This window comes from Juglans microcarpa x Juglans regia, chromosome 7D (genome assembly GCF_004785595.1).
Source record: "Juglans microcarpa x Juglans regia isolate MS1-56 chromosome 7D, Jm3101_v1.0, whole genome shotgun sequence".
NCBI classification, from domain to species: domain Eukaryota; kingdom Viridiplantae; phylum Streptophyta; class Magnoliopsida; order Fagales; family Juglandaceae; genus Juglans; species Juglans microcarpa x Juglans regia.
Window position 1 is genome coordinate 25,312,585 of NC_054606.1, and position 20,305 is coordinate 25,332,889.

Sequence of the window (20,305 nt, forward strand, 5' to 3'; positions counted from 1 at the left end):
AGTTTAATATCTAAACATTTAACTCTCAAATTACTAAATTCATCTCAACTTAAAACCTCTTTACACGTGAGACTTACAATTTTTTTCAACTTAACAACTCTTTACACGTAAGACCTACAACCTTTTTCAACTTCTCATAAATACATTTAAATTATCTTAACATCTAAATATATCTAAACTCATCTTAAGTAGATTTTACAAAACTCACTTTATCATTTTAATTTACTATTATTTATAAAGAACTTAACTCATCTCAACTCAATTTAATATCTAAACCGAACTGATCTAAAAATTTAAGTTAGTTTTTCGTGGCCTCTTTTTGCTTAGGCGAGTCAAGTAAGGAGATGAGTCATGAGTCCCGTCATCATTGACAAACAGAAGAAAAAAACTTCATAAAGCCCATATTCCATGACAAGAAATATAAAATGAAAGTCGTTCACCACCATCTCACTGACTGAACGATGATCAGTTCAGCTTTGTCAAAATTCAAAAGGATTTTTCGAATTTTGTCGTTTTTGCTTTGGCCAGTCTTGTGTAGGTGAGCGATGGGGATGGCATACTTGCATTGCGCAAAGCAGTTGTTTAACGGATTGGTCTGTTTATTTTTACAATTATTTTCAATCTATTTCATCACATCTAATCATAATAATTTTTTCAAATTCTCTCATAAAATAAAATAAATAATTTAACTTTTTCAAATCTTAAAATAAAAATAATATTAAAAAAATATATTCTAACAATATTTTATTCGATTTTTAATTTTCATCTCTTAAACAAAAACAAAGCAGGCAGCGTGATAGACGGGAAAGTTATGGTCATCCCATACGGCTGACGACTTTTTCTGCACAGCACAAGCAAGATTTTTAACGATGTTCTATTTTGTGTACAGTGCAAACCATTATTTAATATGTCAAATAGAACATCATGAATACAATCATCCATGACTTTTAATGTGGTCTCAACTGTGGGTGGGAACAATAAGTTTTGACGTCAATCTTTTCAGTGCCTTGTATTGAAGGAGATCTAAGATTTTGGTCTCTGTGAATATCTTCAATCTATGTTAATCCAAGTTGAACGCTCACTCCAAAGACTTTTAGAGTCTTTTGAGTAGTGATTGTTTAGTGCTAAGACTTCTCTAACTCTATAAAAGACATCTAGATAATTTGGAACGGTGCATGTGGACGCAGTAGTGGGTGGTTCTCCCATATTGGTCAAAGAAGGCACCTCCAGCTAGCAGATTATACAGATTATACATAAATGAATAGAGAACTTATTGAAGAAGAAATTAGCTCAAATAGAGAATGCAGTCTCTTGATTAGCTAAAATTAAAGAATTAATGTTGTTTGGAGATGCTCTTGGCTATCTATTAGGAAGTGGTGTGTCGTCCTCTTATAAGCATCTGATGCGTTTTCAAAGTTGGAACTCCAAACACTTGCAACCATGGCTGGTGTATCATATAGAACACGAATACAAGAAATTAGGCTAAATTATAATCCGGTTATAAATTGGTTTCACTAATTTGAACCCTTTCTCTAAATTAGTACTTAATGCTTAACCCAGAAATAATTTAGTTCTTATAATTGTAGAATACGTTTAATGTGGTCCCTCTCTCAGTTTTGTCTGTTTCATATGTCATTTTCACCATTCTTACAGATTCCTCTTCTCGAATACAAAAAGTCTACTTGGTTATGAGAGATTTTCGAAGACGACGTTGATCACAAGCAACCCCATCTACCACGCGCTTTCTCCCACATGCATATTTGATAGAAATAAATAACAAGTTATGCTCCTTCAAGTTCAGAACTTACGAAGCAGGAACATGCAATACTCTCTGCCTCATGATTTCCTCCTCACCTTCTTTCTCTTTTCTAGCATTTTCTCTGCAAGTCAAGCATGCAACCAAAAAGACCGCAACTATCTCTTGTCCCTACCCTTTTATACTTCTTCCCCTTCTTTAAATCGGTCTGCCACTGATTGTTGCAGTTGGGAAGGTATTTCTTGTGATCATAAAGGTCGGGTCACTCGTATTTGGTTACCCTCTAAAGGCCTCAGAGGGAGTGTACCTCCCTATATTGGAAACCTCACAAGTCTCTCCCACCTCAATCTCTCCCACAATGAACTTTCAGGTTGTCTCCCTGTGAGATTCTTTTCCTCCTTCAATCAACTCAAGGTCCTTGATTTGAGCAACAACCATCTAGCTGGAGATATATCATTATTATTTTCCTCTAATGGCTCGTCTAACGGTTGGCCTTCCTCACTTCGAGTAGTTGACATCTCCAACAATGACTTCAATGGGATCATCCAATATTGGTTCCTCCAACGTGCACAGAACTTGGACAAGCTCAATGTAAGCCACAATAGTTTCACAGGCTCTATTCCTGACTACCTCTGTATGCATTCTCCCTTTGTCAGGTTCCTTGATTTCTCTTTTAATCATCATGATGGCCAAATTCCTTACGGACTAGGGGGATGTAGCAAACTAGAGATTTTCCAGGCAGGTTTCAACTCGCTCTCAGGACTAATTCCACATGATATATACAGTGCGACAAGGTTAGAAGAAATCTCGTTACCTTCCAATAATCTTACAGGTCCCATTAGCAATGACATTGTGAACCTTACCAAACTCACCTGCCTTGAGTTATATGACAATGAATTGAGTGGCAAGCTCCCCGTAGATATTGGAAAGCTCAACAGATTAAAGCATCTACTCCTTGATACCAACCATCTGACAGGTTCACTGCCCCCATCTTTGATGAATTGCACAGACCTAATGACATTGAACTTAGGGCTCAATTTCTTTGACGGAGATATTTCCACCCTTAATTTCTCCCGTCTTCGTCAACTTGCTACACTCGACCTGTGGAAAAATAACTTCACTGGTAGCTTTCCAGTAAGCCTTTCCTCATGCAAGTCTCTAAGAGCAATTCGAATTGCCCGAAATCAACTAGAGGGACAAATCCCACCCGAGGTGGTTCAATTAAAATTATTGTCCTTTGTTTCACTTAGCTACAACAGGCTAACCAATGTCACAGGGGCAATCAACATTCTGATGCGTTGCAAGAGTCTTAGCATACTCCTCCTTACAAAGAATTTTTTGCACGAGGCCCTGCCAACAGAGGACAGCATAGTTGATCCTGACGGATTTCGGAATCTCCAATACTTGGGTCTCGCTCGTTGTCAACTCACAGGTCAATTGCCAATCTGGTTATCAAAGCTTAAGAAGCTAGAAATCTTGGGTCTAAGTTTCAATCGTATCACAGGTTCAATTCCTGGATGGTTGTCGACTCTACCAAGGCTCTCTCGTATAAACTTGTCTAATAACTTGATTTTGGGTGAAATCCCTACAGAACTTTGTGCATTGCCAGCATTGGTATCAGAACAAGCTTTAATGGACAATAGGTCTTTGATTTTTTCAATCTTTGCAATAGGAAATGGTAGCCTTTTGGAGTTCAATTCCCTATCCAACATGGGACCAAAAATATCCCTTGAAAACAACAGTCTTAGTGGTAACATCCCCCTTGAGATTGGTCATTTGAAGAACCTTAATGGTCTGAATCTTAGCCATAACTACTTCTCAGGAAACATTCCAGACCAAATATCTGAGCTTACAAACTTGGAAAGATTGGACCTCTCTGCAAATCAGTTGTCTGGCGAAATACCAAAATCATTCGCTAGTCTGCATTTCTTGCATGAGTTTAGCGTTGCAAACAACAATCTCTACGGAGAAATACCATCAGGAACTCAGCTTCAGAGCTTTGATGTCTCTGCATATGAGGGCAATCCTGGACTTTGTGGAGCCCCCCTTCCATACGAGTGTGCCCCTATTCTTCATAGCAACAAAGACATTCAAGATGAGGATGATGGACCTGCAATTAGATGGAGTCATATTAGTACTATTCTTGGCCTCATTACAGGATTTTTGGGAGTCATTGGTCCTTTGATTTTCAACCGTAATTGGAGAGTTGTATATTTTGAGTTTCTGGAAAACGTGAAAAATAGACTGTGTGTAATGCTAGGAATGTGCTTGGCCAGATTTCATTGAAAGCCATCAGTGCATGATCTTCTTTCTTGAAATTGTAAATTAATCCTGTTAGAGGACATGTTTGTAATTAGTATAAGTGTGTGAAGGTATAAGTATCAATTGTATGTAGTGTATACATAGGGCAATGGCTCACACTACTAGTGAGCTGGCATGGTTGCAACACTTCCTTCAAGAGATTGGGTTTCCAACTCCTACCCCTCTTCAGTTATTTTGTGATAATCAAGCCGCAGTGCATATTGCCTCTAATCCTGTGTTCCATGAGAGAACTAAACATATAGAGATTGATTATCACTTCATTCGAGATAAGATACTAAGTGGTGACATTGATACACCTTTTGTGAAGTCTGCCAATCAACTCGCAGATGTGTTTATTAAGTTTTTGTGTTGGAGTCGGTTAAAACTTATTTGTTTCAAGCTAGGTTTACATGATATATATGCCCCAGCTTGAGGGGGAGTGTTAGAGGACATGTTTGTAATTAGTATAAGTGTATGAGGGTATAAGTGTCAATTGCATGTAGTGTATATATATGTTTATACATCAATGAAAGTGAATAAGATCTTTCCCATATGTATCTACAAAATCTCAACTATCAGTTTGGTTTCTCAAGTTTCCCTTTTGGTGGATTTAGTTCTAATATTTTTACCATACCAAGTCAACCGTGGACTTCCATGCACTCCTGATCGAGATAATACCACTTTGAGACCCCTCCATACCACAGTAATTATCTCTATTGAAACTACTTTGTTCGAATCCAATTGGGGTTTTCCTAATCAACTCAATGCCACTCTAAGGAGACCACTGATGGCCATCTCCAATTTGGCCCTTCTGCGTGTTATCCAAGGAATGCTCGAGTTTTCAGAGAAAAAACATTCCGCACCTTCCAACTCTTAGGCATTTTACACTTTACACATAAAATGATCAAAATACACGTCACCCGTCAGATATTAAAAACCAACAAGTAGCACTCTCATTCAATTATAATCATTAGAAAGATGAAAAATAGATCATGTGGCATGATCTTGACTATTGGATTCTAATAGAATATATACATAATAAGTTTTGGATAGTTTGAGGGGCAATGCGTCATTAATTTTAATAGTTTAAAGTACAAAGTGTAAAGCTTCTGCTAGTTAAAGGACGCAAACTGTATTTTTTTCCAAAGCTATTAAGATATTCATTACTATCCAGGAATAGTCTGCAAAATTCTTGGAGCTCTAGAAGTTCCTTCTTTTGATTAGGTAGTCCTATCCTGACTAGAAAAAAATTAATTGTTCAATATCAGCATGGATATGCCGAAGGTGTTTTGGATGGTAGCATGATTCTAACCTCTTTGTTTTTTGGATAAGCATACTGTGATGTGACACAAGAGAAGAGTACGATGCACTTTTCTAATCACAAGTTAATCCTAAGTCCTTAGAGTTTCCCCTAAAAGACATTCTGAGAAACATTTCATCCCACGTACAAAAGGAAGAAGTGATATCAGACATCCAAGACTGTATCTTACCTGCAATAGGGCTACGATGCTACCAAGTAATTGATGCCAAAGCAGGGACCTTTATGAAACTCCAGTCTTAAGACTGCCCTGCCATTTCCTTTCGGATGGACAAGCATAGTCATTTAGTTGTGGGCCCATCATGAACTGGACCAACTTTGTGGACACTTGAGGAAGCCCTTAGTCTCATCCTATGTATATGCAGTCGGCCCACCAAATTCCATCCTCATTTTGTTAACTGGGATAGAGGTATTTATCTCCTCTGCACAAACACTTTTCTACTCTCTTTAGTCTTTACAGTGCATCAACCGGAGAGGCACCAAACACAAATGAAAAGACCATCTCCATGGTCAAGGTATGAGTTTCTCTCTAACTACTTGATTTACACATGCTTTGAGAATAGAGCAAGTGATTGCTGTTTTTAAAGATCTAACACCCTCTATAAGTAATAAAATAGATTTCATCACTCCTAGCTATTTGATACTTGTATTTCTTTGTGTGTGCTCACTTGAATTATTCTATAAACAACATATATAGACTCAAATAAGTAAATTTGTAGAGACTTAAATAGATTATCTCAGATGTAATCATATACAGTACAGATCTGATAGGTAGAAGATTATGCAGATAAATGGAAAAAAGGAAGGAATCACAAACCCATCAACATCAAGGTGGTAAGCCTGTCAAGCTTCCCGTGCAAGATAGTCACGGAGTGGATGCAATAGTTGGATCCCCACCTTGCATCGACATATTGTATATCAGCTTGCAACGAATATCATTGGCCCTGTCTGAAGACAATGTAAATTTATAACAGCATCAGTTGCCTTCCACATTGACCTGTAACTTTTTGATGACCTGGAAAAAAAAAAAAAAAGATTAAACCTTTTTTCCTCATATATATTTACACGATTTGGAATTACAATATGGTTATGTAGCCTTCCCAAAATAAAGTCAGACAAAAAGATATTATCATTGACATCACTTCTATAGAAAATTTATTTCTAAGATGGTTCTTGGAACCAGTTGACCACATATCGGCTGGTTTTCAATAACCGCGGCAACTTTAGACAAGATAAAAGATGAAATAACTGCAACGGGAAATCAAGAATCCATTTTTGAGAGAAAATTGAAATGCGTCTTACAAATGAAAGTGATACTGATTTTTAAAATAGTCAGATGCAGCAAGATCATCTTCTTTTCCAGTGGCATACCTAACAGCATCCAGTAAAATTTTCCAATCTGTCCCTTCCATCACTGGAATTAGTAAGAGAAGATATTCTCAATTAGAACCACATGCAACTCTTTTCTTGGCAGGGCATGATCATGATCCGACCTACTCGATCAAAAATCTAGGATTACTTCATCAATTTCATGTTTCATGGGAAGGAATTGGGAAAATTGTCAACTTTTATCAATAAACGCTACTTCAACACCAAACACCTGTAACGATCTATCTCTACTAGCACCAAAATTCTTCTGGGATTTTCTTGAATCTCAAGCACTAACTGTGAAGCCACTAAGTAACAAAAACAAATTTGTTCAGGGGATGAATCTAAAAGGGGTAAGATTATCAGAACTTTTATGATATACAAATTCATAGCAAAAGATCAAGCAACACCAGTTAACAAGCATTTTCATATTGAATTGAAAGAGCCAATCTGTAACCTTGTCCAATAAATTTTCTTTTTTGTTTTTTTTTTTTTTTTTCTTTCACAGATGATTGAGTGGGCAAGAAACAAGAGACGGTCTTTTTACCAGAATAGTTAATATGCTATAAAACCCAATAAATTTTACACCTGAACTTCCCATTCAGGTAGCTCCGGAAGCAGTCGGGCCATCTTCGCCGCCGCCAGGAGCCAAAATCAATTTCTTCTTCTTCTTCTTGTGCTCGTTCCTCGTTTCTGGAGCTGTCGGGACTGGCAGTTTGAGGCGTTGCTTCGCCATTAATCTTATTTGCTTTTAGCACCTGGGGCTGTATTCCCACGTGAGAGCGAGACTCGGACCAATCGCGTGGAAATCCCAACTTTGAGCCTCCACCACATAAACATTCTTTTGTGGATAAGCAACTTCAAAAATATGTACTTTGTACCATTAATTAGACTAATCTTCAATGGCGCTTCCATCCTTTACTGCTCTCAGTATTGTTTCTCTTTCTTCATTCTCTCGTTATTTTCCTCATAACGATACTACCACGTTTTATTATTCACCATCTCCATACCCCAAAGCTCATTCTGCAAAACCCTGCAAACCCACGAGAAACTTTTCCAACTATTCCTTCCGCCTTTCGTATCGGTTCTCTGCTGTGGAGGATGAAGATGACAGAGATGATTATGAATTTGAAGAAGCGGTCGCGCTCTTCAATGACAGAGAATACTATAAATGCCATGACTTTCTTGAAGCTCTCTGGAACGACGCCCAAGAGCCTACAAGAACTCTGATTCACGGCATTCTGCAATGTGCAGTGGGATTTCATCACCTCTTTAATCAGGTTGGTACACAACCTTCTTCTTCTTTATTTTTGGCGGTTTGGCTTTAACAATTGCAACTCTCAATCTCCTCTACCACGAACAACAAATATTTGGTTTACGAGTTATGATTGTTTGTGGTGAATTAGAACCATAGAGGAGCCATGATGGAGCTGGGAGAGGGACTATGTAAACTGAGAAAGATGGATTTTGAGAGCGGACCATTTCATGAGTTTGAGCGAGAGATATCTGCAGCTCTGGATTTCATTTACGAGACCCAGATCGAATTAGCTGCATGTGAGTGAGCGAGCTCTATATACTGCTATATCGATGATGTCATTGATTTCTGTTCTGTCAACACTTTTTCTCGTACAGAAGTGAAACTGGTTTCTTGGATTTTTCACAGGCACTGATGACATTTGTCTTGCAATGGATCAATCAGAGAGGTCATACCAACTTCTTGGGGGATACGGTGCTGGACAGCATCTGTACAGTCTTCAAACCGAGTCTGATCAAGTTACGTACATTACCTTCTGCCCTCAGAGGTCTTATTGCGTCAATAAGCCATCAAGGGTAAAGCTTCCGATCCTTAATGCAACCAAAGAACACCTCGTAGCTTTCGAGTACAACTGATTCTGTTGTTATTAACTCCACCATTTTTACAGGATTCATCTATATGCTGTATTCATCTTACTTTCATCCCATCTTGTTGACATCACACTAATCATTAACTATTAAATCAATCCTATTTTTAGAAAATTCAAGAAATTTTTAAGTCCAAACATTCCATAAATCAGGTTCAATATCAAAATCAAGCCACTCCTCTGGCTCTAGGTTAGCAGTTTCACTCGGGAAATATCACCATTAGGTACCAGAAACAAGAAAATGGGGCTTCAATTAAAGTTGCGTTCGGATGTTGAGCTAAATTGAATTATTTATGAATAATAATAAATTAAGATTATAAAGTAAATTTTATAAAATTTACTTAAAATGAATTTAAATATATTTAAATGTTAAGATAAGTTTTAATATATTTATGAGTAGTTAAAAAAATTATGAATTCCATGTGTAAAAAAATGTTGAATTAAAAAAAATTATATGTCTCACGTATAAAGAAGTTTTAAGTTAAGATGAATTTAAGAATTAGACATTTAGATGTTAGACTTAACTTAAAATTAGACTAGATTGAATTGAATTCAGATGAATTTAACAACGGCCTAATTCTGCAATAATAAGAACACACTAATTTCGTATGAGAGCGAACGAGGGAATATGTATGTATGAACTGAAATTTTAGAACTTTCCATTTGGTTAAAACTTTTATGGAGCAAAAGGCAGTAATTATTCACAGTAGACATTTGTTTTCCGGCCACCTAGAGAAAGTGGATGGGTTAGATGGGACAGAAATAACCTGGACTTTCCCTTAATGGGGAAAGTATCGGAGATCTTCGTAGGCCACCATTTCTAGTAATTTAAAAATTATCTTATATCCTACCTTATTTTGATCCACTGATCTAGAAATCATACCATAACTTACATTGCGTAGTATCATGCAGTTTAGAATATTTTATTAAAAATTAAATAAAATATCATTTTTTAATAATATTTTTAGTTTAGAATTTGAAAAAATTAAATTATTTATTATATTTTTTGTGTGAAAATTTTAAAAAATTATAATGATAAGAGAAATGAAAAATTTTATATCTCCAGACCGAGCCTTAATCTACATTGAAACGTCGAACTACCTCTAACATGCTGTGGATATGCAGTGGCCGCCACATACATTATCATAATCTCTCTCTCTCTCTGAATTCTTTTCCTTCTTTACGGGTAGGTAAACCCACTGAATTTGGTAACAAATCAAAAGGCCGAACGCTTAGAAAAACGAAAGGCAAAAAAAAATGACAAAAGGCCGAAGACACTATATGATTATAATATACATTATACAACAATCAGTCACCTTCTTGAGCGTTTCCTTGACCTGCCTCCACCTCCCACCACCACGGATTCCCCATTCTCTCTCCCCCTCTTTCCCGTGGCAGCCGCAGATACAGACTCAAGCCTCTTTGGCGGCCTCCCCACCCCTCTTTTCACCTTTCCAGTATTCTCCTCCTTTCCCCTCTCCCACCACCGTTACAACTCCTCGTAACTCTCTCCTCTATCTTGATCACTTCCCTTCTTCTACCCCTTGTCTTCTTCTTCTCCTCACTTCTATCATCTTTGCTATCTTCATCTGAATCATCTGCATCCGCTAGCACTTCGCCGGGTGAGTTCTGCTTCATTCTTTTCAAGAAACTTGCCGCACCTTGCTTCTTCTTTACCGTGTTTTCCTTCTTCTCCATCTTAACCTCCAGAGCATCGTGAGAACTGAGCTCATTTCCGCCATATTCATGCTTTATGTCACCACCACCTTTGTTGTTCGTTCTCAAGCCTCTCCCGCCCAATCTTTCCTTAGTCCTTTTCTTCCTTATACCCTTCTCCTCTATCTTGACAAAAGAAGCGTCATTCTTCTTCTGACTAGCATTTGGTTTTTCCTCAAGTTCTCTTTCTCTTTTATCTATTTTTCTGTTTGCACCTTCGGTAATCAGTGCCTTCATAGAACTTTGTTTCCCACATGCAACCATGGTAGAGGACTTATTGGGTTTAGAGAGTGAATCGGATTCGTTCTTGGGCTCGGGTTTCACTTGTGTTGTTTGAGGTTTCGGGACCTTATCGTTCAGTTCCTTCCGTACAAGACCTCGTAGCTCTCTGGCTGCTACGTGCTCGGGAGAACTTCTACGGAAGAAGATGACACCGTTATTGAATAAGAGCAGAAGATCGCGAAAGAATTTGTGGATACAATCAGCATAGACACCTCTGTCAAGCCTTGATTGAACAATTTGCAAATCCATGTGTTGTCTTATCAAGCTCTTGTACCGTTCGGATTCCTGCAAGATTATAGAGATTATTATAAAAGTTTCAATTAAATCGAATGAATAGAGCCGACCGAATCAGGTTCTCAAATATTATTAGCTCTTATTTATTATTTTATTATTATTCTTTACTTAATTTTCTTTACTATTCATTATTATTTAATATTTTGTCGTTACTTTTTTATTAACTTTGTATTACTATTCACGTAATTCCTTACTATCGGCTGAGGGTAACAAACGGTCGTCTGATTCCGTACAATAAATTATGCCCAACCAGAGATGCCCACTTGAGCAAGAGAGTACATGAGTCACATGACGGCCATAGGCCAAGCCCGTTTGGACAGACTGAGGTGACGTCACATCTTGGACCACCACACAAGTGCAGTCACCCCAATTAAAAAATTTGGCTTGGACCAACAACAAAAGACCAACTTGAGACTTATGGTCAGGCTTACCGTTGTGGATCTCTATGGACGACCCACAATTAATACGGTCGAGGGTACTACAGAGACTGGAGGCCCGGCCCACTTCAGGGTCTCATGACCCACAGCCAGTTTATGGGCAATTATGAAAATAGAATATTAACTTAATGCTGACTTATTTACCTTTTTTTAAACTAAAGAACTTCGGAGCAACCTGAAAACAACTGCGTTCTTCCTAAGCCTATAAAATGGAAAAAATATTTTCTTTAAAGTATAGCCAGGGATCTCTTTAATACGTGACCGCCGTTTAGGGCTTTTAAGGACAGAACAGGTCGTGGTCGAAATCAATCCTGGTGGAAAGTCTCATTTTAAGCGTGGTGAAGGTGACAGTGCCTTCAGCCCCTTCAATTTGGGCGCGCGTGTACTAAATATCAGCTTCCTTCCTGGGATTTTTCATTTCATTTATTTATGAATTCTATTAATACGGCGTAGCTTCGAAACCTTAGCCATACGGACCCACTCACCCAACCTCACCTCACATAAAACATGCACCCACACCCATTTATCTCGACACCATTGTACCCAAACACCCCCCCCTCATATCCCATTGTCGCCATTTGGCACTCATCCATTGGTCCACACCCACAAAAGACGTAGCATAGACGCATCACGTCCGTTGAAATTCTACTCCACTTTCTTTCTCAGTTTTTACTTCTTTTTTCTACATTTTTTTCCCAGGAGTCTTTTTAGCTTTTTATATTATTTCTTTAATAAAGAATATTCATTAGAGCGGAGGATACCTGGCTCCGAAGCCGCCGCTCGAACACCGAGCCGAGCCGATGGGACCGGATCATCCCGATGAGCTTTACCAACGGCTCAGATTTGACGGCCGAGACTCGTCCCCTGGCGGGAGAAACCTCCTCGTGTCCCTCGGCTTCGGGCTCCTCCCCGCTACTAATTCCTCCTCCACCCTTGCGACGACGTTTCTTCCCGGACAAGCTGGCCGAGCTCTGCACGTCACTGCTCTGCTTCGACGCCGCTTCCTTTTCCTTCTTCGACTCACCCACCGATTCCAACCCCTCGTTCGACTCTCCGAGTCCACCCGTCCCCCGAACCGCCTTAACTCCTACCTCCTGATCCTCCTCGCCCCCCGCGTCATCTGTGTCATTCACTTCCCCGTTATCAAATGAATAGTTCTTTCCCGGGCCATATTCTGACCGACCCGGATCCGGATCATTTCTTTCTGGTTCGGGTCTTTCTTGCTCGCCAACGACGCCGTTTCGACGCCCTTGACCCTCGCCTCCTTGACTCGTCGAATTGGACCCGTTGAAGGATCGATTTTCTTTATCGTTGGAGACGTCTCCGCATACCGATTTTCCGGTGAGGTTATCCGGTAACGGCGTTGCTTCTCGGTCGTCGCCTTCGATATCCTTCTTCAGATCCAACGCCTCAGAGTCCTCCTTCAAGCTCCGCTCTCTCTCCTCCTCCAAACTCTTTACCTTCAACTCCAACGACCTGTATCCAAAACAAACAACGAAAGGAACAAAACTCTCAGATCTTAAACCACGAAGAAAACACGATCTTTGGCGCTCAGATCTCGCACGAAATCCGAAAACTATTTACACGATCGAGTCGTCTCGGCGCTGGACTTCGCGTCGAAGCTCCTCCACCCGAATCCTGCGGAGCTCGTCTACCATGGGGACAAGGCTGGCCGATTCGTCGTCTTGTTGGGGCAAGAAGCGCCGCTTGAGGTCATAGAACTTGTCTCTACAGTACTGAGGAGTGAGAGTGAGAGGAAGAAGGGAAGGGAGGGAGGAGCTCCGGTTCTGAAGCTCGATGGCGATGGAGTCCCAGCTGGCGGTGCCGTGGCGATTGACGGCGGAAGCAAGCAGGAGCTCCTCTAACGTGCCCCATGGTAGCGCGGTGGCTTCGTGTTGCCTAGCCATGGTCCTCTCATTTCATCGTTAGGGTTTTTGCGTTTGTATAGGTGTGTGGTTTTGCTTTCAGATTGTAGTTTCTTCGCGGTTGGGGGGATTTGTTGTGTGTGTGTGCGTATGTTTTTTTTTTTTTTTCTTTTAATTTTTTTTAGGTGCGTTCTGCAGCAAAAGTATTTTGGGCTTGATGATCGGAGAGCTCGCACGACCTTGCCGAAGATGGGGTTTTTAGATTTCTCGTAAAATTACATATATGTAACCCCCGATGACTGTGAGCATCATAGCAACACAGACCACGGACAGGTCAATAATCGTCTCCAGATATCATGGGTTGATTTAGGACGCAGCAAGACACGTGTTTATTTCTTTAAATCATGGGTAATTAACCACGACGGTCGTCACAGCCAAGTTAAGAGTTTTGTTATTGATTTTGAATTTTATGGTTTATATTTTAAGTGATTTTTTTATTTAAATGATTAATTTATCAAATAATTAAAAATATCTCATGAATAATTAAAAATAATAAAATCAAAAATAAATATAGTATTACTCGAAGAGATATATTTTTAAAAATATTTTAGTTATAAAAGAATTTCACAAAATTAAATTTAAAAAAATGATATAACTTGATGTAATTCGTTAAATTATAAAAATATTTTTATTGTTAAATAGATCTGATATATCAAATAAAATTAAATCAATTTATAAATTTATTTTTATATAAAATAATAAAACGTCTATTTTTTATAACTATAAAATTGAAGAAAGTGGTGCCGTCTGGTTGGTGGCAAAAGGAAAATACATGGACTTTTCTACTTCCTTAATCTGCCCTCTATCTTAAGTTTTTAGAATAAATAGAATGAGGATGTTTCAAATTATATTGGAAAACGATAATATTATAATGAGTTGGAGTTGGATGATATCGAGGTGGTGTTGGCGATATCATTAGTGTAATAAAAACAACAGTAATCTGAGAAGCCGTTTCCTCCCTCCTGTTTATATGTTGATTGTTGTAAATCCGTACAATTATAAACTTTTTTTTTTTTTTTTTTAATTTTCCTTTTTTACTTTGATTTGGAAGCGGCTATTTTTGGAGTGATCCAAGTTTTGGAATGGGCCAAAAGTAGAACAACCCATTCATTTAATAACATTTTTTTAAGGTTTACTTCCCATAAATATTCTATCTTTATTCCCGGTGAATATTTTGGATTCAATTATCAAATCTTAGAATAAATAATAAATTGTTTCTCAAATAAGTTGTAATTCAAAAAGGGTAATGTTTGGATGATATAAAAGGGGTAGAACTTAGAAGAGATAAGGATTGAAATTGTCTATAATTATCTAATTTAAATAATTTTACAATTATTTGCGTGATAGGCATGATTATAAATCTCGTTGTATTTAAATACTTAATAATATTTGTCTGAATCTAGATTTCTAATTACATTATATGTTTGAGATAATTAATTCAAAAAATAATATTATATACAGTTATAGAATGTACAAATCTAACATATTTATTTTGAAAAAATATGAGATTTTTCATGTGAATTAAGTGTGGGGTGGTCCTCGTCCCACCCCCCGCCCTTGCATGGGTGGGGGATAGTTTGGGCTTCCAAACCTTGTTCATTTGCCTGTAGGTGGATTGGCCACCCAGTTCATTTGCCACCTCCATCTTACAGATTAGAAATTCCAAATAAACTTATAAATCCAACAAAATTGCACAAAACATCACAAATCTTACAAACTCAAACAAAAACTAAAAACTAAATTTACAACCAAACAAACTTAGTCTTACATATAAGAAAAAATCAACAAACTCATAGGCCACAACTACAATCGTGGGTCATACATATCTTCAGAGATTTGTGGACAGAGTTGTATGGCCCATGATTGCCATGGTCGCGACTGTGGATCATCAAACTTGAAAACGTGTCATGGACTTTGATGTCACCCACAATCGTAGCTGCCAACCGTTACCCACAACAATAAAATTACGATTTAGATAGAGAAATTCTCTCATCTCTATTGGCTTAGAAGAGGAGAAAAAAAAAGAGAAGAGAGAGAAGGAGATAATGAGAAAGAAGTCGAGATCGAGTATAGTGGTTGTGGGCCCTGGCCATTAGCCCTAGCAGGAGAATAGCAAAGAAGAGAGGGTTTGAGAGGGAAAGGGAGGCAGCAGAGTTAAATAAGAGAGAAAGGTGACCGCCACCTATCGGTAATGTGAATCTCATATTTATTTACTTATTTTAAAAAGAATAAAGAATGCATAAAACTTGTAAAATTTAGAACTGTATAAATCTTGTCCCTAATTCAAATGACTTTAATTTGTAAAAATAAAACATATATATTTTTAGAAATTAATAACGCACAACTTTTCTTTAATCAGTTTGTTGCTTCTTCTGCTTTTGTACTTTTTTATTTACACAAAAAACCCAAAAAAGAACGTCAAACGTTTCAATATCTTAGTCTACTTTTAATAGATGCGTGTCGTATACCTTTACGTTAACATACTTATTGATGACATTTCTTAGGTATTTAAGGTTTCTTGTATTTTTGTACTACCATAGTACATAACAAAAGATCAAAGGCCAATAGAATGGCATCCAGCACACCCCAATTAGGCCCACCAATATTTTCAATCAAAGGCCACAGCCCAAATTTGAAAATATTTGCAAATTTTCAGAAGAGCGGGAACCCACAAACAACAAAATAACAAAAGCCCTCTTTATTTATAGTCTCGATTCGAATCCAACGGTTTCTGAATTCCCCTTTCCCGCTATTTCTCCACTTTTCTGCGGTTTGTCCAATTCGGGAGCATTTTACATTTGAGAATACTGGGACTAACTATATGCCCAAGACTAGAAGCAGAGGCGTTGGCACCGAAGGTGCATTCGCGGCAGTTAAGCGCGAGCCGGTTAGATGCGACGGAGACGGAGGAGACAGCTCGGCGGCGGGTGACCACGATGAGTCTACCCGGTCGAGCCAGTTGGATCGGCGGGTGCTCCGGTCTAAGTACCTGGCAGTCATGAATCTGATTAATGGTACCTGTAAATATTATTTGCATTTTATTAAATACATGGTTTTTATTTCTTCGTTTATTTGATCTAATTCTGGTTATTGGTTCTTGAAGATGAGAGAGAGGATTTAACGAGGGGGGACTCGGATAAGTTCAGCACCATCATTGGTGAAGTGGAGAGGTTGCATGAATTAGGTATTCCGAATCGGAGATTTTATATTTTCTTTTAACTAATATATGTTGCGGTAATATGATCGGTTGATGACAAAACTAAAGAAAAGATACAGAAAAAAGAAAAAAATATATGAAAAAGAAGAAGAAGTTTCATGCTTTTGAGATCGAACCTTTGTACAACAAAAAATGCCTTCTTATAAAAAAAAAAGAAAAAGAAAATTTTAATTTGTTACAGAAAGCGGGGCTCACATGTTTGAGTGCCTACCATGGCTTTTGTTTCAGTTCAGAAGCCAAGGGAGCAAGTTGCTGATGCGGAGGCACTGTTGGGCATTGCTAATACTTTGGCGACATCTGTTAAATCGCATTCCAGTGAGGGTATTACGCCTGCAGAGTTTGCTAACTGTTTGCTTAAGGAGTATGGACAATCCCATGAGGCAGTTGCCACCCAAGAGAGTGCTAAGATTATGCTCCTTTGGAAAGATATTGGTATTGCTGTTGCACCCATCTTTAGCAAGGCTCATGGATGTGCCACCATGTGAGTTTTATTTACTTTTGAGTTTTTTTCTTATTTTGGACGAAGAACGATGTGCATATGTCTTTGTCTAAATGTGGGTCAACTTTAATGTTTCATTTTCAATCTGTATATGATAATTTTTAAAGGATTGGACCTATGAATACTGAGTTGAAGCAACGGAAGACCGTGGTTCATAGAAGGCGTGGAAAGCCAGCTGAAACTGCTCGTCCTGAAGAGGTGAGAATTGCTTTCTGTTCCTTGGGAAAACTTGAGAGCCTGTAGAATGGAAATCAAGTGCTGTTTTGTTAATAAATTTCAAAGTTTACGCTGTTTGTAACTTTAAGGCTAATATGTTCGAGTTGACGTTGTTAAAAGGTGCTTTTCTTTCTAGGATGGAGAAAAATATTATAAATTCAAAATTAATATTGCAATTCTTTTCGTGAAGCTTGCTTTAGGTTAAAACTAGTCACTTTCTTGTAACCTGCTTGTCCAATGCTTTCATGAATCTCTCTGAAAGTTTGTACTAAAGTACAGTTAGTTATTTTCAAATGCGGTCTCTGGTGTGTATCTGTGGCCTGATTTTTCATTATAATCACAAAGTTCATGCTCCAAGGGCGAGTTTCACGTAACGTTCCTCTGAATTATTAAATCGATTCTTCCACCTTTCTCAAGCAACAATGATCATTCAGCCAGATTTATTATTCCTTGTGACAGGTTAACGACAATGGGGAAGAAGGAAAAACAGATACAGATAAGAATATGTCAACAATGTTTGAGATCTTAAGGAAGAAGAAGCGTGTTGGACTTGAGAGTTTGATATTGAATATGAAGTCCTTTGCACAGACAGTAGAAAATTTATTTGCTCTGTCATTCTTAGTCAAAGATGGGCGAGCTGAAATAACTGTGAACGAAAATGGTTCTCATATTGTTTGTAAGTACATTGAATCAACATCAATTCGTGTTCTAAATGCCTTCTGTTCCTGTGGCTTATTTGCCGTTGCTTGCCCTTTCTCAGGTCCAAGGAACGCTCCCGCAGCAAAATCTGTAAAGTCTGGGGAGGTTGCCTACGGTCATTTTGTGTTCAGATTTGATTTTAAGGATTGGAAGGTATGAGAGTTTCCGGCCTTGATGAATGGTGTGTTTTTTTGTGTCATGTGTATGAGTTTCAAATGAGAAGCCTGGATTCTCAAGTCCCTTCACATCTGTTAAGTGGTAACAGTGCCATCATGTTAAGATATAATATCAGATAATATAATTACGTAGTTTAAACTTTTGACATAAATGGTGATTTGATATAATATTAAAGCAAAGATCTTGAATTTGAATTTTAACTCTACATTTCACCTTATTAATTAAATATTCTACATATTAGATCTATTTATGGAGAAAATGTTTGACTTACACGTGGATAGGAGAGTTAAGATATAATATTATATAATGAAATCTACATTTTTCCATCGACTTAGGTTTTTGGGACAATTAGTAATTCCATGCATCCCATCTCTTTATCTTGATTGCTAATAATATATTATGAAGATTTGCTTTTTCACGTTTTTTTTTTTTTATAAGATTGCTTTTTCACTGTTAAAATGTCATTGGTTGTTTTGTTTAAACAAACCGTCAAAATTTGCAAAAAAATGATATAAGATGCCACGTAAACTTACTACATGCATTTTCTAACCTTAAATACTGTAGATCTTTATTTGCTTTCAAAGCTAAAAGAAATTTGTTCTATTGAGGTGCTCTTAGAACTTGTCTTAGGTTCTCTTTGTTAGATGATTCGTGGTGTAGCTTTGGTGTCTGGTCAATAACGCGGCCCCTCTTGATGGCATTTCTGATTTTTATGTTCGGTTCATCTTTATCTAATAATTTAGCTTGACGTCTTTTGTTCGATTGCTTGTATTACAGTTAATGATGGATGCCGTTGCAGTTGGCGAGGAGCTGATGCCACACAGGAATAGCTCAAACTCAGCTGCCTCTGAAGCAGAGCCAGGAGTGAAGTATTCCCAAGCATCATTACCCACAACGCCAATAAGGAAACTGAGCAGGAACCGTGCCCTGGTGGTGCAGGAAGAATCCATTGTAGAAGAATCTCCCGACAACGAAGATGGTGTGTCTAAGGGAGCCAATGCAATCCGTGGGTGTAAGCGTAAGTTGACATGAAAGCCCAGGCTTCCTAGAAACATGTCAAGCTTGATGTAGCTATCCCAAATTAAAGCATCTCAAGTATTCAGGTTTTGCTATCCTTTTGTCCAGATGTCTCTGAACTTTTGCTGCGTCTTAAAATGTATATAGTTAGGTTCAATGGCTTTTCTTAGTTAGATGTTAGATTCTGTGTGGATTTCCACTTTTTTGCACCCTTTTTCTTCGTCTCCATTCTTTTGCCACTATTTTTGGGTTCCACCAATGGAAAACTCCGCCCCCTTCCCCACCTTTTGGACCGTGCTTCTGTACTGATCTTTAGACTTTAACAGTAATTATCATAGAATTTATTAGTGATGCTTAAAGTCAATGAACTGTTTACCAATAGCAGAATCAGGCGATTCGTGAAAATAATTTTATAAAAAAATTATTGCACATCAAAGCATAGGACTGGAAACGACACGTCAAAAGGAACCCCAGAATTACAAGACGTTAGAACGACAAGTGGATCACACGGTATAATGTCAATGGTCCTATCCTTATGGAAGGCAATACAAGATAAATTTCTATTAATTCGAAATACATATTTTAAAGGCATTTAGCATTTTATTTTGGATGTGTAAACCAGGCCGCTATCCAATAAAACGTTAGCTTTTTATTGGTGGTGAGTTAGCACAAGTATTGGATTCCACATGTATATACATATTTGCATAATATAATTTTAAATTGGACTGTATTGAATTATACATAAAAAAAAATTTGTATAATTATGAATAAGATTTTTACAAATTTGAAGATATACTGTTTACTCTCTAAATATTATTTTATTACTTTTTCTCTCTCCTCTTTCTCTCTCTCTCCACACCAACGGATATAATTTTAGAAAAAAATTTTTAGCGGATACTAAATGATAGAATTTGCAGTGGTGCTAATTGCAAAATATAAAAAAAAAAAATTAAGAAGAAAATAAATAATAAAAAAATAATAATATTTATGTAAAATCAATCTCTAAAAGATGTGATTTTACATATGCATATAGAAAAATCAATGCTAGTGCTTTAAATTAGAGGGTGTAAAACTTGAATTTGCCATCTAATCCTGGCAGCCAGACCACCACCCTAAATGTCCATAGATGTAAAGTCTTGATGTTAGAAATAATTTTTGCCTCGTTCAAACTGTCACAAAATT

The 20,305-nt window shown here is 37.7% G+C and overlaps 4 protein-coding genes and 1 long non-coding RNA gene across 5 annotated transcripts; 3 read left to right on the forward strand and 2 right to left on the reverse strand.

Moving 5' to 3' along the window:
- The first annotated feature begins 1,783 nt into the window (after positions 1-1,783).
- LOC121239392 (receptor-like protein 3) lies at positions 1,784-4,214 on the forward strand. The gene is made up of 2 exons (XM_041136647.1): positions 1,784-2,906; positions 3,033-4,214. The coding sequence occupies exons 1-2, from the start codon at positions 1,784-1,786 to the stop codon at positions 4,040-4,042; spliced, it is 2,133 nt and encodes a 710-aa protein (XP_040992581.1). The 3' UTR covers positions 4,043-4,214.
- Positions 3,385-7,590, reverse strand: LOC121239399. The gene is made up of 5 exons (XR_005935301.1): positions 7,332-7,590; positions 6,693-6,789; positions 5,548-6,319; positions 4,176-4,308; positions 3,385-3,866 (listed from the first exon to the last, which is right to left on the reverse strand). It is a non-coding gene; the product is annotated as an uncharacterized LOC121239399 (long non-coding RNA).
- A 21-nt stretch (positions 7,591-7,611) lies between these two features.
- On the forward strand, positions 7,612-8,699 carry LOC121239396. Its single transcript, XM_041136652.1, has 3 exons — positions 7,612-8,023; positions 8,150-8,297; positions 8,407-8,699. Exons 1-3 carry the CDS (start codon positions 7,646-7,648, stop codon positions 8,631-8,633), a joined length of 753 nt encoding a protein of 250 aa, XP_040992586.1. The 5' UTR covers positions 7,612-7,645; the 3' UTR covers positions 8,634-8,699.
- A 1,203-nt stretch (positions 8,700-9,902) lies between these two features.
- On the reverse strand, positions 9,903-13,508 carry LOC121239393. Its single transcript, XM_041136648.1, is given in 4 exon segments — positions 9,903-10,121; positions 10,124-10,927; positions 12,135-12,849; positions 12,958-13,508. Coding segments are annotated over 4 exon segments (2,007 nt in total). The 5' UTR covers positions 13,281-13,508; the 3' UTR covers positions 9,903-9,956.
- Positions 13,509-16,014: 2,506 nt separating this feature from the next.
- Positions 16,015-19,468, forward strand: LOC121239394 (non-structural maintenance of chromosomes element 4 homolog A-like). Its single transcript, XM_041136649.1, has 7 exons — positions 16,015-16,312; positions 16,402-16,482; positions 16,744-16,996; positions 17,122-17,212; positions 17,690-17,906; positions 17,991-18,082; positions 18,884-19,468. Exons 1-7 carry the CDS (start codon positions 16,120-16,122, stop codon positions 19,136-19,138), a joined length of 1,182 nt encoding a protein of 393 aa, XP_040992583.1. The 5' UTR covers positions 16,015-16,119; the 3' UTR covers positions 19,139-19,468.
- The last annotated feature ends 837 nt before the right edge of the window (positions 19,469-20,305 follow it).

Bases quoted from the DNA above. Each gene is read 5' to 3' on its own strand.
- LOC121239394 (XM_041136649.1), top strand. From the start codon at position 16,120: ATGCCCAAGACTAGAAGCAGAGGCGTTGGCACCGAAGGTGCATTCGCG. The intron at 16,313-16,401 runs GTACCTGTAAAT...TGGTTCTTGAAG, and splicing joins AGTCATGAATCTGATTAATG to ATGAGAGAGAGGATTTAACG. The intron at 18,083-18,883 runs GTATGAGAGTTT...CTTGTATTACAG, and splicing joins TTGATTTTAAGGATTGGAAG to TTAATGATGGATGCCGTTGC.
- LOC121239396 (XM_041136652.1), top strand. From the start codon at position 7,646: ATGGCGCTTCCATCCTTTACTGCTCTCAGTATTGTTTCTCTTTCTTCA. The intron at 8,024-8,149 runs GTTGGTACACAA...GTGGTGAATTAG, and splicing joins TTCATCACCTCTTTAATCAG to AACCATAGAGGAGCCATGAT. The intron at 8,298-8,406 runs GTGAGTGAGCGA...GATTTTTCACAG, and splicing joins CCAGATCGAATTAGCTGCAT to GCACTGATGACATTTGTCTT.
- LOC121239392 (XM_041136647.1), top strand. From the start codon at position 1,784: ATGCTCCTTCAAGTTCAGAACTTACGAAGCAGGAACATGCAATACTCT. The intron at 2,907-3,032 runs GCAAGTCTCTAA...CCAATGTCACAG, and splicing joins TCCAGTAAGCCTTTCCTCAT to GGGCAATCAACATTCTGATG.